Below are 16,263 nucleotides of genomic sequence, written 5' to 3'. Positions count from 1 at the left end.
GAAGAACTGAGATGCCAAATTAAGTTATTGTAAATGTTTAATAAAGGGTTTTCAATTGAATGACAGTACAAGCAATCATGCTAAACAAAACAGAAAAGTACATTTAATTTATTTTCTTGCTGATGTAACAAAGTAGCCTGATGTACAGTATATTGGTAATAAACCTGAATTAATGATAAGCTTATTAGTCAGGTCGGCACTGCTATGAATCAGTCTGATGCTTAACCTTTCAACATAGAAACATACTGTACAAACAACATACACACAATCTTTATGTATTTTCAATAAGATCATACAGATTGGTTGAGTTTTAGGGCGTGGAAGTCAAATCTGTGAGTTAACTTCTACCAGCAGCTGATTCCTCTAATCAGCATATTTACCTGCAAACTCAACAACCACTACATTAATTGATGGAGTGGTAAAATCTAAACATGTATTGGCAAGGACACACAAATTTGTGATCGATTGGACAAATGCATGCACTCAAAAATGTGAGCAAAATGTGAGGGCACACACCCTGTTGATGAAGTGAACCAACATGCAGTACAATAAAGGCATGCACACATGAAAAATGCAAATATGCACACATGCATATTTTCTCATTAATCAATCCTGCCTTATACCTACATTGCCTATCAATGCGTCTCAATGCAATGAATATTTAAGATGCATTAATTGCTTTATTGATAATACAAACATCCACTGACATGATTCATTCTTCCTTGCTCAGGCACCTGCTTTCTGTCTCTACAACACCTCCTACTTTGCTCTGCTCACATATACACAGTTCTCCTTGCTATTTCCTTGCTATTTCCTTCTTTACTGTATAATTCTTATTCATTACCAGCAGGTTTTGGTGTCTGGACCAATTAAGCTGACTGCTTTAACACCACATAGACACAGTGTGTAAAGGACAAGGCTCTCTCTCTGGTGTATGCCCTTCCTGGCACAGCACATCTTGTAACACCAACAGCATTTTTTTATATTTTACAACAAACACATAATATGTTGATGTGTATCTCTAAAACAGCTAAAAAGAATCACTTTAACTCATCTGTCTATCTGTCTATCAGAGCATGAGCAAATGAATGGTACAGTATAATCTGAAAAGAGGTGCCACATGACCAACCTTTTTGCTTTATCTGCCATACTGAACAAAGGATGAGTCAAAGAGAACAAGAGATAAACACTAGGTCACTCAAATGAAAAGAGGAACAAATGAGCCAGGCTGTATACACTGTATGAATTTAAAACTTTTGTCTAAAAGACTTGTTAACATGCAAATACAATAAAGTCTTGATACTGTTCAACCTCACAGAGGAGCCCTAAAACATACAGTCTATACTGCTTCAGACTTAATTTTCCCTTTAATGGTGAAAGAAACATGGTGTTGCAGAGGCATAGTTAATGAAGAGCAAATGCAGCTCCCAGCTAAGGCCTTCAGCCCACATTCATCATGGATTCAATTTCCCCCATGCACGTACAGAGAGTATCTGGAATCATTACAACACAACTAGCAGGCATCCCCTGCTCATAAATAAGCCTGTTAATTGACCTGTCATAGCTAATTGCTGGAGGGGCTAGGAGACTGTTGTGTGTATGTGTTTAAAAAAGAGTTGGTCTGTATGTGTGCATGTATTTATAACACAGTGTTAGTAGTAGTAGATATATATGAGAGAATGTGCGTGTGTCAGTGGGTGTCTGTTGATTTTAGAGTCATTAGTAATCAGCCTTGAGACAAGAAGGTGTGAAGGAGACCAGAGCAAAAATCGACCTAACTGGTTTGCCTGTCCAAGCACAGGGCCAGAGAGAAAGATAACCAGAGAGAAATAGATAAAAAATAATAATAACAGAAGTAGAGAGAGATCCAGTAACACACACAAGAGGATAGAGGCACGCAAAATAATCCGTCATCATTTTTTGCGCTCACTGCTTTTTCTCTCTGCTGGGTTGTAAACTTACTGAGCTAGACACACATCCACACCCACAGACACGCAGTGAGTGAGAAATACTGGAAAAATGAGAGAGATGGAACGTAGTGTCCAGTTGGAAAGGAGGACTGAGTCATCTAGTTTACTCGGCCACATCCCAACAGGGAAGAGCTAACTGCAAGTGCAGCTGCCAGAGAGCCGAAGGGACCTCAATGATGTGTCAACAGACAGTGCTCAAACACTGACACGTCTTCTGTTATGTCTCCCTATTGACTGTGTGTGACCAGTAAACTTAAACTTAAGATGAACTAACACAAAGTAACATTATTGTAAAGCTAGTATCCTGCTCAGTTTTAGACATAGTTCACATTTTGAATTAAGTTTTCAAGTAAAATATCATTTTAAAGTAAGTAAATAGTATTATGATAAACCAGCTTATCGAATATGACAATCTTTACATTTGCATTTTTGCATTTATATGGAAATGTTTTGTATTGTATATTGGTCACATCTGGCTGATTCCAGATGTGCCAAATATGATTTCAAAGAATTAGTATCTGCATTGATGCTGAACCAAAGCCGAGCTGTGCATCACTAACTTCAAATGTTATTTTATTTTCTATTTAGAGGTCATGACAGTGGGTAGGTACATGTGCGTGCTATTTGGATCTTTCAAATCAGTGTGAAACCTTGTTCTCTACCCTGAGATCAGCACATTCTTGATGAAGCGAATAATCCTCTGGTTACTGTGTGGATAGACTTGCTGCTGACATTCAGCAGAAAATGAGCTGAATGTTCACTCAAAGGCCCTCATTTATCAATACTCCCCTCAGTACTAAAATGTCAAAATGCTATACCCATGTTTACTTAATAAATGTGAAAAAGCTCACCAGTTTCTCATATTGGGGCTTGAGGTTAATTTATATTTAGCATATTTTTCAATGCCTTCATTAGTACTACTTTTTGCACAAACTTTTGTGGCTTGATAAATAACTATATATATATGCAACTATAATAATATACTACATTGATTCCAGCAGGCTAACTGAGACTGTGATTAACTACAAAAGCCAGGTTCTGGCAGGGATACTAACAAGGCAGATGGTTGCCAACAGAGAGCTTGAGCTTATGTTCTAGTTTCTTTAAAAGACTTTGACAAAACCTTGCCACCACAGCTTTTTTTAATCGTTGCTGATATTATTTCTCCTGCAAGGAAAGTATAAGAGATTTTGGAAAAGTGTTATCTCTATTAAAGTGTATATGAGAGGTAGAAATGATTCTAGGAGCTCAAAAGTCCAAATACTATGACTTTTTCTTTTTTTCGTTGGCGCTTCAATGTATCACTGCAGAGAATTTCTCGTGAAAAATTCATCAAATTCGAAGCAGAGTTTGAGGCCCAATTCCCTTGATTCCTAACAGCCGCCAGAGTTTAAAATCCCCATTCTATCTAGGCTGCGGTGGAGGCCTTCCTCTTGGGAACAATGCAGAAGTGAGGAGCTCTGCAGTGGAGGAAATCTCTCAGAGATTAGAGAGAAGACACAAAACAAGAAATACAGTGAAAATAAAAAGGACATAATTCTTTTTTCATTCTTCGTGCGCACCAAAGCAGACCTGACAATGCTGTTCACTGCAGAAATGAACCCTCAAGGGGTGAGCACTAGGAGCCGATTTGAATTCAGAGGTCGTGTTTTTTCAACATCAAGCAACCAGTTCAGAGCAGACCACATGTTTGGCTGTCATCAGATGAGCAGGTCATAGCTTTAGGTCAGATTTTGCTTCTGCATTCAACACATTCAACGCTTAGTGTAAGGGTACAGGGGCAGCGAGATGGTCAGTACTGTCTCCAAGAAACACAAGCTACTGTATTTGGTTGCATGTATGTTCTTTGAACACCAGTTTTCCTAAAACATTACAACCTGTGCATTGTCTTCACTGCTGTGTTACTGATATTTTTCTAATTGCCTATGTTGGGGAGAGAAGCCCTTACCTGGAAGGGTCCACTGGGGCTGATGTCAAAGAATGCTTTCTTCCAGTCCGGGCCCTGATGACCAGACTTCGACCACACCACCGAGTCCACAGAGGCAATGCTTCTCACTCTTAGAAGTACATTGAGAATGCCTGTGAAAAAGAATACATGAACGCACAAGCACACGCACACGCACACACACACACACACACACACACACACACACACACACACACCATTAGACATTGTAACAACCCACACATGGTGACTCCAACACCAACATAATCATATGAATAAAACATAATTGGCATTAAAATGTGTGTAAACCATTTTACCAACCACATTAAGTGAAGTCACTATTTTCCACACAAACAAAAATGTAATTTGTTTTAAACACCACATACTTCAAACTGCCCTTATGTCTATAGGTAAACCATGTGCTAAAGGATTACCTCATTTATACATAGATGAAGTGGAAAGAAATGCATTGGATACTGTATGAACCATAGGGGGAACCTATACTGTATGTGAATGAAAATTAAAAAGTGTGAAACCCCATGTGTTGGGGTTGATGAATTAGTACAGTCCAGTGAATAGTTTTGTTTCACTCTGACATAGCAGTGCAGCAAAAGAACAGCAGTAAGGAGGGAGGCAGAGAGAAAGTCAGATAGAAGTGAAGGTGAATGGAAAATGCAGGAGATGGCTAGAAAAGAAAGATCTGATGAAAAAATTGACCTTATTTGACCTTTGTTCATTACATTGGTTACTTTCATATCATAGCCATTTGATGTTTGTCCTGTAAAAAAAAGCTAAAAAGAAAAAGACATTATCTGAACCATGGATAACTGATCAAAATAGTCTCTCTCTGCCTCTCTCTCAGGTCTTGAACGTGTGAGAGAATCATTCATCTTCTTAACGATCCTCAGCCAGCTCCTAATTGGAACATTAACCAACCACCAGTCTCTTAAACAAATACGCAAGCAGGGGGCACGATGCCATCCTAAACACTGCATATACAGTGTGTGTACATACAGTGTAAGATTGCAAGTAAATTTATGCTTACATATGTGCACAAATATTTACCACTATCATGTGTGTATGTGAATCTTTGAGCTAATGTTCCACAATCCTAAAATAAGCAGCAGGCTGTCAGTAATTAGGAGAGGTGTGACAAGGGCAAGTGTGCTGTTTACAGGGGTAAACAGGGGAAGCGAAATGACATTGTGAGTTTTTGTGTGTGATACAGAGGAAAAGGCAGGGGAAAGCAACCTGTCATTCCAGTCATCACTCTGATCTCTGATAATAAGTACAATGGTAAATAAACCATGGCCATATAATCCTCAAATAAAAGATTTGACAGTCTCAGTTTCCACACATGCACATGCTTATAGGTGTAATGGAACATGACTGAAACTAAACATAACCAATCCAAAAAAATGTGCTAGAATCTAAATTGATCTGATTACTCAAAACTGGTGGATTTCAGGCTTCCCTATTGTTTGGGTGCCTATGAAGTCTTAAGAGAATTGTTTGACATTTTGGGAAATTCACTTTAAAAAAAACAATAACATATCTGTCAATTTAAAATTAAGCTGCATGAAACCAGCCAAGCTTAGCATAAATACTGAAAGCAGCTTGTCTGTGATGTGAGGTTAACTAGCAACCCACAGTGCTTCCATGAATTAGAAGCACCTGGACAAGACATCCCTCTGTAAAACCACAACTTGCTCTTTTTACACTTTTTCTACAGATTAGCCAAATGAAATGGTGAACTTTAGAGGTGCTGATAGGCAGATTTTGTAACCTTTGGATAGACCCTGTCTTGCCATTTCCCCGTTCTTTCATTGTTTAAGCTGAGCTAAGCTAACCAGTTGCTGGCTCCAGCTTCATGTTAAATGGACTGATGTACTGTATCTCTCGGTAAGAAAGCAAATAAGCATTTTCCAAAAACAATTTCTTAAATTGCAAAATCATTCTTTATGGTTCTTTAAAGTTTGGATTATGTTCCATACAGATACAAACAGCAGCATGCTCAAGGTAAAAAATATACAAAAGCTGGAATTGCCACATTTGAAAGCCACAAGCAACTGTTCATCACCTGAAATTTAAAAGGATATGTTCTATAACGAAAAGAAACATTGGTTTATTATGGTGTAGCCAGTTTTCATCTGCTCAGCCCACTCTTTCATTCCACCACCCATCACCTCTCTCTCCTCCTCTCACACACACACATGGCAGACTTAAGAGGACTCTGATAAGCAGTCTATTGATTGGACTGAGGTAAAGCAGAGTGTTTTGGTGACAGTGTCAGTGAGGCAGAAGAGGAGGCACAGCTCTATCAGGGCTACTTGTCTGCAGAATCATGAGTGGGGAAGACAGCACAGCCACACTAACACACTGCTTGTGCTCAGATGAGTTTCAATGTTTCTCTTTTAATAATTAGGAGTGTGCCCACATTGGTTCTCTCCTCCTTCTGCGGCCCTTCTCATTTTACATATGGTACGTGTCTTCTGTTTGTCTCTGCTACTGGTGCCTCTGAGTTTGGAGAACATAACCTAATAACATAACATTCAGGAGAATAAGAAAATGGACAAATCTAGGCTTAACTAACGCTTTTTTCTTTTATTTTCTTTATTTTTTTGATCAAAAAATGTGTACCACCCAAAACATTATTATTATTAATTACACCCATGTGATCTGTAAATGCTGTGTTAACCCAGTGAACTTGTCAGCTTGACACTCATTCATTTTCCACGAAGAGTAATCAGTAACTTAAAAAAAAGTCTTACATAAGAGTATAATCCAAAACAATATGCAAGAAGTAGCACATTTAAATAACCTACAGTAAAACTTTAATTTGTCCACTGCCACTCTGAAGCCAAATAATCCACTGATTCTAAATACATTTGCCAGTAGCACTCTGCAAACCTGAGCCAGTCTAAAATACTACCCAATGCCAAACAAAACTAATTAAATGTTGTTTATTGTTGCTGCCAGCTAGCCCAAAGAGAAACACATTAAGGTGAATAACAAAACTCATCACATGGAGGGAAGGTCTTTATTTGCTGTGCTGGCTCATTTTAAACCTAAACTAGTCTTAGGGCATTCAACTTTGCTCATTGTGCAAGATCCATAAAATACACTTTTCTCTGTTTTATAATCAAATAAGTTGAGGACTAAACAGAGAACATAGAGTATATGTAGGGGGTGAAAGAGCAGTATTTCTAAAAAGTGCTTTTTGTCACATATACAGCCCTTTTAAAACTCTGTACTTTCACTCTATACAATTGAGTGCATTAACACTGGTTACAGCACTTCAGCATAATGAACTACCTCTTGCATCCTCTCATTTACTCAGAACATTAACAAGATGATGGCATCTCTTTCAGCTCTCTGTTTTGGCTTTTTTTCTTTTTCTTTTTTTACCACACTTCTGTGCCTCCTCATACTTGTTTGCTCACCCTTCCTTTCTTGTCACGTTTTTTTCTTTTTCTCTCAACACCTGCCGACCCTCCTCCTCTCCCTCCACTCACTTGTCTCATCTAATCTCTCCTCTCACTGACCCCCTCTGTCTTATCCCCATCTTGTCTCTTTTCGTCATCAAGAGTCACACTGTGTCTCCCTGGTAAGAGTGTGAGCTCTGCCAAGGTAAGACAATTAAAGCGACAACAGATTGGAAGAGACTGGGAGAACAACAGAGTAAATTGAGGGAAGGCTTGTAGCAGGGCTGGGCGTAACTAGTAACAGATTGCACTAATCGTAAGCAAGTGCTGTGTGACTGATGTTGCATTGTCTTGTCTCATTGCTTTGCTGGGAAACACCTACAAGAGGTTTCAACTAGCTGCAAAAAATGGAGATTGTTCAAGTAAGTGCTACAGGATACAGTAAAGATTGGTTATAAAGTGCTTTATAATTGCATATGCAGATAGAGACCATTGATCAGGAGTAAAGAAAATAAGTTCACTTTGCTGGTTGTCTATAAAAGGTTAGATAATCACATATTTAGCAAAATAATTGAAAGTAATTACAGTAATTTACAGTACAGTTTATCATCGGTCATGTAAGGCTCTTATTTCTTTACCACTAGAGGACATAAAAAGTGTTATACACTCAATGTTTAGCTTTAGTTCAGTCTAGCACCTCCACTTAAGCTAAATATGCAGGATTTAGGAGTTTATTTTGGTATTCTGTTGTCTTTTTCTGGTTGGGCAGAGTCCTGTTGGCTTGACTAAGCTACGTTGCTTGAAAATGTCTTCTGACAGTTTTATATGGTGGTTGGCGAAAGCCACTGGAAGAAAGCCATGCAGTCTAAATTAGGACTAATTATAGTTCTGTGCACTTATGTGGGTACACTTTCAAACATGTGCAAATCTATGTGAGTGTCATAGTCTCACTAAATAGTGCCACTACTTGGCTATGGGTGAGATGGTTGCACTCAACATTGTAATGTGTCTGATTTATTGCCAAATGCTGATTGCGCATTTCACACTCTAATCAGTGCTGTAATCAACTGTGAGGAATGTGTGAATGTAGTGAAACATAAGAGAAAGGAAAACAAATCATGGACAAAGACTCAGCCAGAAGATTGAGACAAAAGCAAGGTGAAAGTGATTATTATATCTTAACTTGGAGCAAGACAATATGATTGACTTACTACATAGCCACAGCTGGGTACAAACACATGCACAAATACTGTGCCCTTCTATACCCTACAACATCCATAGGAGAGAGGGGAGGTCAGACAAATATTACAGTGAAGCCTGTATGCTTGGCTATAGATACATAAATCAACATTGTGTATGTGTGTGCATGTTTTTGCATGTCTGGCCATATGTGTGTGTGTGTGCGTGTGTGTGTGTGTGTGTGTGTGTGTGTGTGTGTGTGTGTGTGTGTGTGCAGGTGTGTAGGCTACAAGATGTATGCATTCTAGCTGTGTGACAGAGCATATTATGATGAACAGCTCCCCCAAATGACTGATTGTGTCTTGCCACTGCCATAAATCACACACCCAGTGGCCCCTTCAACCACCTAGCACACACGCTCTAAGGCACAAGCAGAAACATACCAACAGAACTTTTGTTACAACGCCTCCCCCCACGAACACTGACACACACCCACAATGTTGCATCTGACAAGCTCTACAAACGAGGGCCAGGCACAGAGTTCAACTTTTGACAGAGGCCCAGAGATACGAGAACCCCAACATAACCGAGTGTCATCATACTCTCTACTGTATGTCCACGTGTGCCTATTTTTTCTATAGATAAGTTTTTAGTGGTAGAAGACCATGTATGTTTATGAGTGCTCTATGATACTCACCAATGTGTTTTCCCTTCATGTGGTAGTAGAAGGAGACGCAGTATGGCACTCTACCAGAACCCTTGGGGCCCCTGACTGAGGACACATTAAAAAGAGGGGACAGCAGACGAGCCTTGTCCCCCTGAACACGTGGCCTCGATGCTTCGATGTACATGTAGTAGCCTAAAACCGACAAGACAACATTCTTATGTCCTGACTGTCAAAGGTAACAAAAAGTTAAAAGTGAGTTTGAGCTGACTAAAGTAAATGAAAGGCAGACAAAATATATGGTCGTAAGGCCAGGTAAAGTAGGTAGACAGGTACTCTATTTTCATTTTATCAATTATTTTCACATGGTGTAGTAGCCTATACAGTTTGACCACTGCACGTGTAAGACTGTATACGCAGAACTAAACCTGTCTATTAAAATAATTCCCCTGTTTCCTCACCCTCTTTGGTTCCACTGCGGTCAGTCTCCGGGCCTGTATTGGCAGATCGTTTGGGATTCTGGGTGAGGTGATTCTGTCTTGTCCAGTCAAAGACATCACTCCGATCTTGTGAGAAACCGCAGATCCGTTCATCCTCAAAACCACACACATGGTCTGAAGCAAGTGTGTATATGTGGAAAAAACAAGAAAGAAAAACACATTAGACCAGTGATATGTCAAGCAGGTGACATTACAGGTGACACAATATACTTTTTTTTTTCATCCACATTGTTCATCCATAATCTCTGCAATATACAGTTGAAATGTGAAGATCAGACAGCCAGGCAATTACTGACTAAGTGATATGCACAGTGTAGGAGGCAGTGTATATACTGCAATGTGAAACTTAAAGGGGATTCTGCATGTTATACATATCCTGAAATCCTGAAAAGTATAAAGGCAGTTACAGTATGATTTGGACAGATTAAAAAAAAGAAGCTGTAAATGAATGAAATACATACAGTAATTGAAAAGCTCACAGGTCAAAACATTTATCATTTAAATGTGTGAGATATCAGTCAACAAGGTATGTAGCCTGGGTATATAAAGAAAAACAGTGCAGCACAGAACAGTTGACCTACTGAACCTGTTTGATACCTTTCAGGCAAGAAGAAACATATACTACTACTACTAAATATAATAAATAATAAATAATAAAATAATGGCTGGAGAAGAATCTTCTGTGTAGGGAGCTTTGTCTTCTCTCTAATAGGGAGACACTTTCAGCTGGCTGTAAAAGTATAGTTAAGTATGAGATGAGAGGTGTATGGAAGGTCTTGTTATTTCTTATTAAGAAGCATCTGTGAGTAACCCAGCAAACATGTCAAATCTGAGGGTATTTTCTAACTTGCATTGTTCAGTCTGGTTGAATCGCTGTCTGGCTTGTTTTTTCCCCTTTGTATGTTTCGTTTGGGCAATCGTACTCAGGTGCAAACCCAAAAGAAAACATACCGAGAACTAGGAGTATTTTCATACCTGTGCTGTAGTTGGGTTGCTCTGGTGGATAAGTTGGCAAGCCTAGGTTTAGCTTGTTTGTTTGTTTAGTTTTTCACACAGAAAAAAAATCAAGCAAACCTAAACACATCATAATAGTTACCTGAGAATGTCCCCTCCATTCATTGGTCATTAACACAGGAAAAAAAGTCCAGGGCACAACCTGTGATGGTATTGGTCCAGTTGCACACTAATTCTGGAGAGGTTTGTGGTGGGAACATGGTCCAATCTTGATCTGACCCAATTACAGGCATACTCTGCAAGTTTGAGCTAAAAGGATGCTGTAGCCAGGGGTGCTTAATTTTTTATTTATTTATTTCTTCTGAGTGAAAAGCAGAAAAGTGTAGAAACTGAGCCAAGGGTAAACAGGTTTACCAACTCATCCACTGATTTGGCCCACAGCAAAGAAGCTATATCTTTGAGAATGCTTTAAGAAATTCGATGCATTGATTATTGCAGGAAACATGCTTATCTTAAATTGTCTTAAAAAGAATGAATCCTTTAAGAATATGACCACAGAGACTCATTCGCACAGTTTAGAAGGCGTTTTGTGTTGTGCATGCAATACATTAAAATGTATAGGTCTACATTTCCCATCTGTCTCAAATAGTTGTTGACATTTTTTGAATAAAAATGTATCATTCTCCTCAGATGTACATCGCTTTGGATACAAGCGCCTGCTAAATGAAACTGTAAATAAATGTATAGTAACTAGTGTCCTTTTTATGTACTCCCATTAATAGTCACAGTTTGGTCTTTTGATATTTCTACAGACATATGGGACAAAAACATACAGTCGTATCTCATGATTTTACTGTTTTTGTCCTTGATACTGATGTTTCTTGTTAAACCTGATAAGAGGGTATTGTCTTTATAGTGCTGTCACCTTCATTAGGCCATCTGGAGGGCGCTGTCATTATCAGAGACTCGCTAAATAAATGAAAATCAAGGCAAGCAAGTAGCAACACCTATCTAAAATTGTTGAATCTGACAGATTCAGTGAAAGCTTCCCGGACACACACACACACAGTCCACTGCAGATGCATATGGCTTGCGGTCCCCATGAGGATGGCTTGTGTGTGTTTCTTTGTTTCAGGGAGCTAATCTATTACTGTTCACACCCTGCTCCACTACATGTGCTCCTTTCAATTTGCACTGTTGTTCTCGCAGTCTGTTCCAATCTGCTGTTGTTTTAATTGCCTCACCCTGGCGGAGCCAACTGCCGCTCCTGCCAGAAAAATGCTGCGTGTCTCTTAATGAAGAAAATAGACAAGATGCAATTGACTGAGAAAGAGAGAAGGCCGGTAAGATAGGCGCGAGGATGAGAGGCAGGGAGTGAGCAGGAGACAAAGGGGATTCACAGAGTGGAAAAGGAGGCACAGATGTAAGGTGAGATGTAATATAGTTTTTAGTCTCCCCATGTAGGTTTCAAATATTAAAAAGACTTTGCATACACACAATATTTTTCAAAGCCTTAGATGAATCCCATCATCCTAACCAGTCTTGTATCCTTCAATCATGGCCACTCTTTCATGACATTTAAAATGTCATGGACCTGCTTCCAGCCATCAGATGCTTCTCACATCCTACTGTTACGCCACCCTCCTCCCTCGCAACAAGATTTAATAAAGGCCAAGGCTAAGTCATGGAAAACTTTGCTTTGACAAACTTGTGCTGACATCGCTCGCAGCATACAAGCTAAATTAGCTTGCATCAAAATTCAATGTGCCTTCTGTATTTCACCACCCTGTCATCAATCAGGGCACAACAACAAGCTCAAGATTATGAAAAGTGGAAATGTAGAGGAGCAGAGGATGATGGTTGAGAGAGAAGTCTCACCTGAAGGTCTTGGGTAGGTGTAGGCTGTAAGAAAATAACAATAATACTGATTAACATTCAGATATCTGCACATCTATCATCTATCTGTTTTATGTCAAGTACTTGTATGGATAGAAACAATTCAAAAAAACATGTTTGATCGTTTTAAAAGAGACTCACGTTCTGAGTACTGTATGATGCGACTGACGTAGTCCCCAGTGCTGTAGGTGGTGATGGGGGCCAGTCGGACCTCATATGACAGAGGGATTCTAAGGTCTGATATAGTGTGAGAAATCAGTACACCCTTCTCTGGCTCCTTCCCCTTGAGGTCTATCTGCCTCGACAGCAGGGGCTGCTTGTTCTAGATTTGTATAGATAAATACACACACACATACACACAGGTAGGGGGAAATACAGCCATGTTAATATGTATATTACTCACAAATATACACATGTACCAGTACATATAAAGACATTCAGTACACAACTTGCCATATTGCACAAGGTGTCAATACGGCAAGGGATACCTCTCATTTGTTCCCCTTCCCTCACCTTTTATTTACCATTCCTACCCCTTTAAGGGTTTTTACTGATCAGAGGTCAAGTGATGGCAAATTCTCCTTCCGTAAGAACACAAAGCTCCACCAAAACTACCATCTGAAGGCCACACTAACAACTGTAGCATAAAACTGAGAATACATTTGGTAATTTAAAGTAAACAAGCAAACTTAGGGGTAAATATCAGCTCATATTTTTTCAGCTCAAATGAGATTAAAGCATGTCCTTGACCACTGATGAGTGTTCCACAGAAAATATGTTTTGTCCTGTAAAGGCAATAACCACTTATCTACGTAAAGCCTGAGTACAGCCTATGAGTCACCATATCATCATATCATTTTTCTTTTCAATATCTCTGCATTTTTCCATTAATGGTCTGTAACATTAGGTATGGGCATAAATCCAGTTCTGGACATTTAGCCAGTCAACTTGGATTTGGATAGGATCTATCTGGGACTGCTTTACGTTTTCAATCTCAACTTTTTAGCCAAAACAAACCTGTCAAAAGAATAATTTGTGGCATTCTCTTCTCACTAAATGCTTTGACAGTCAGCATAGGCTTCATTAGTCTCTTTACATCTGTGTGTGTTGATATCTACCACAATGTATTGCTGCCTACTGAAGGCCAAAACATGAACACAATAAACATTACTTTAATGGCAATAAAACCATATTTCATCTGTCCCTATCTGTTCATTCATTTCATTATAAAGTATTTTGTAACCAGCAGACACAAAATCCCCAAACATTCTTGATTAAATTACAGTAAATTGGTTGTGCATTCGAACTGTGAATATGAAAAATAAAAATGGTTACGAGGTTAATCTAGTCCAATTGTTGTCTCTCATTTTTTAGAGCTAAGTTAGCCGTGTTTTTTTTTTTTTGCCAGCACCATTTTTAATAGTGCCATTTCTGTGTTATTCCACCCACGGAGAGAAGGATCCATTAGCTGTGTATCTGCCTCTGATCCCAGCTACTTAAAGACCTGACAGTGAGCTCAATCTAATGCATTAGGTCAGCCACTCCACCATAACACCTTAGTACACCCACAGCATGCCATTATCAGGTAATGCATGCAGCAGAGGTGTGTGTGTATCCATTTGTGTGTGATGTGGTAAATGTCTATAGTGCAGAGCCTTTACATGGTGAGCAGGCTGATTATACAAGTTTGAGCACATAATGAAATACACAAAAGACAGATTCTCTTTGTCCACTGTGCATTTAGAAACACTTACATTATACATTGATTGATTTATTGAATGTACTACTCCTTTCAATGTTAATTACCACAAATTAGGGATTAATAAAAGATCGTAAAAGTTTTTTCTATCATCTTCTCTTGTGAATAAAATTTTGACAAGACGTGCATGCTTGCTGTATTGCTTCTACACTGCATCTCTAACCCAAAGTTAACATTGTGGTGAATCATAGAAGCACTGATGCATCATGACTTTGCCTGTTATTGTGACACTACTATATGCTCTGACATTACCCCACTAAAATATGCTTTTCTCTCTGTCTTGACACTCAAGCTGAGGTGTTCAATTCTCAAATTCTGTGCCCCCCACCTGAAATTCAAAGTCAACAAAACTGAGTTGATCATTTCTATTGACAAGAGCATGATGACTCCTGCCCAGCCTGCCAAAAAATTGCTGTGCATGAGTTCCACACGGCGACTGCAACCCAATCCCTACAAGTTTGTGCTCAGCAACACACACTTGGAAATCAAATCTTTCCTTTTTCTGTTCAATTTTATTTTCACTGTGCCATTCTTGTCCCTTCCATTTGACTTGATCCAACTTTTTATCATGTCTTGCTAGTCATGTGACATAGCCCTCAATTCTTGCACAACAGCAGGTATCTTTTAATATTGAATTAATTCTTGATTTTCTAAAAAAAAAAAAAAAAAGATTTCCTTTCAATGAACAATACGTCCTCTCATCTAATTGTTTATGATTGTTCCAAAAATACGACTATATTTTACATTTTAACCAGCAAATCCTTTTTTAAGTGCTCCTCTAAGCACAAAAATATTAGAGGGCATTAAATTCTGAACCTGTATATTCTGTTTGCTTGTTGGACTTGAAATGATCTAGAATGATTAAATTCATCCACTATCATAAATCTGGTAAAAAAGGATCCGCAAATTGCATAAATTATTATTTAGAAGCTGGATGTAAGATAACAGATTACTATATGTTTTAATGTAAAAGCAGCAAAGTGAACTTTTTTTAATAGCCCATTGTTGAATCTTGATGAAAGTTTCATGAGAAATGTCCTGCACTTGTTTTAAGTCCTGGGTTATCAGGTAAATGTGTTGTAATTCTGACAAATTAAGCTTTTGATCAAATAAAAAATTGGCTGGAATGCTGTTCAGAGGTCGCCGTAAATTTGTGATTGAGAGGAGAAAGGGGAGATGGGGGGGAGCTCATGCTATTTGTTATTGTACTTGTGATGGTTAGCATGAAAGCTTTTATATCACATCACATCCATCACACAGCAGAGAGGCTGTGGAAGAAACGAAATGGAGAGTGTAATAGTTCTGTACCCCAGTGTTGGATGAATTGCTGTTCATTGTCTAACTGGACCTCCTTTTTTGAGTTTCTGAGTCACTCTTTCATTCATAGTACTTTGCTCAGCACTTTTTTCCATTGTTGACAAATACAGAGTGCTACAGTATAATAAACTTACAGTGTATCTGCAGTGTAGGATATTTACTCAGTTGCTATCGTAACTGACTACATAGACGCATACATTATCATATAGTTATAATATTTTACATGGTAGCAGTTGCATAGTAAATGTATTGTGCCCTTTTAACACCCACTTACACTCACATTCATCCATATAAATATTTACACACTGCTCATACAGCATATGCATAATTATGTGGAATATAACAGGAAAGCTATGCTCATGTAATATGCAGAGTATGAGTTCAGAGGAGCGATGTGTTAATAATACTGAGGGATCTAAGCTTTAGAAACGAGTGGAATGTGCTTTCTTGAGTGGACAGGATCTGTGTACACACACATACACACATACACACACACACATACTTGATTTGATCTTTTTTCAGGGTGTGGGAGAGAGACGACAGGGGGAAAAATGACTGGGCTAAAAGCATGCACAAACACATACACTGCGTGGAGCCTGAAACCCACAATGGATCAATGAGGCGCTGAAGTGTGACTCAGAGGAATTCAGCTGC

The 16,263-nt window shown here is 38.8% G+C and overlaps 1 protein-coding gene across 1 annotated transcript in view; it reads right to left on the bottom strand.

Annotated features, from left to right (window-relative positions):
- The window catches only part of LOC128355967 (MAM domain-containing glycosylphosphatidylinositol anchor protein 1), a 176,779-nt gene that overhangs the window by 12,453 nt on the left and 148,063 nt on the right, over positions 1–16,263 (bottom strand). Inside the window, exons 11-15 of the mRNA XM_053316362.1 lie at positions 12,675–12,855; positions 12,516–12,539; positions 9,645–9,797; positions 9,217–9,378; positions 3,919–4,049 (exon numbers count right to left, since the gene is read on the bottom strand). Coding sequence (XP_053172337.1) covers positions 3,919–4,049; positions 9,217–9,378; positions 9,645–9,797; positions 12,516–12,539; positions 12,675–12,855 — 651 coding nt within the window. The remainder of the gene's footprint in view (positions 1–3,918; positions 4,050–9,216; positions 9,379–9,644; positions 9,798–12,515; positions 12,540–12,674; positions 12,856–16,263) is intronic.

Source organism: Scomber japonicus, chromosome 1, assembly GCF_027409825.1.
Source record: "Scomber japonicus isolate fScoJap1 chromosome 1, fScoJap1.pri, whole genome shotgun sequence".
In the NCBI taxonomy this organism is placed as follows: Eukaryota; Metazoa; Chordata; class Actinopteri; order Scombriformes; family Scombridae; genus Scomber; species Scomber japonicus.
Note: the sequence above shows the minus strand (reverse complement) of the source record. Positions and strands in the feature narration are given on the sequence as shown.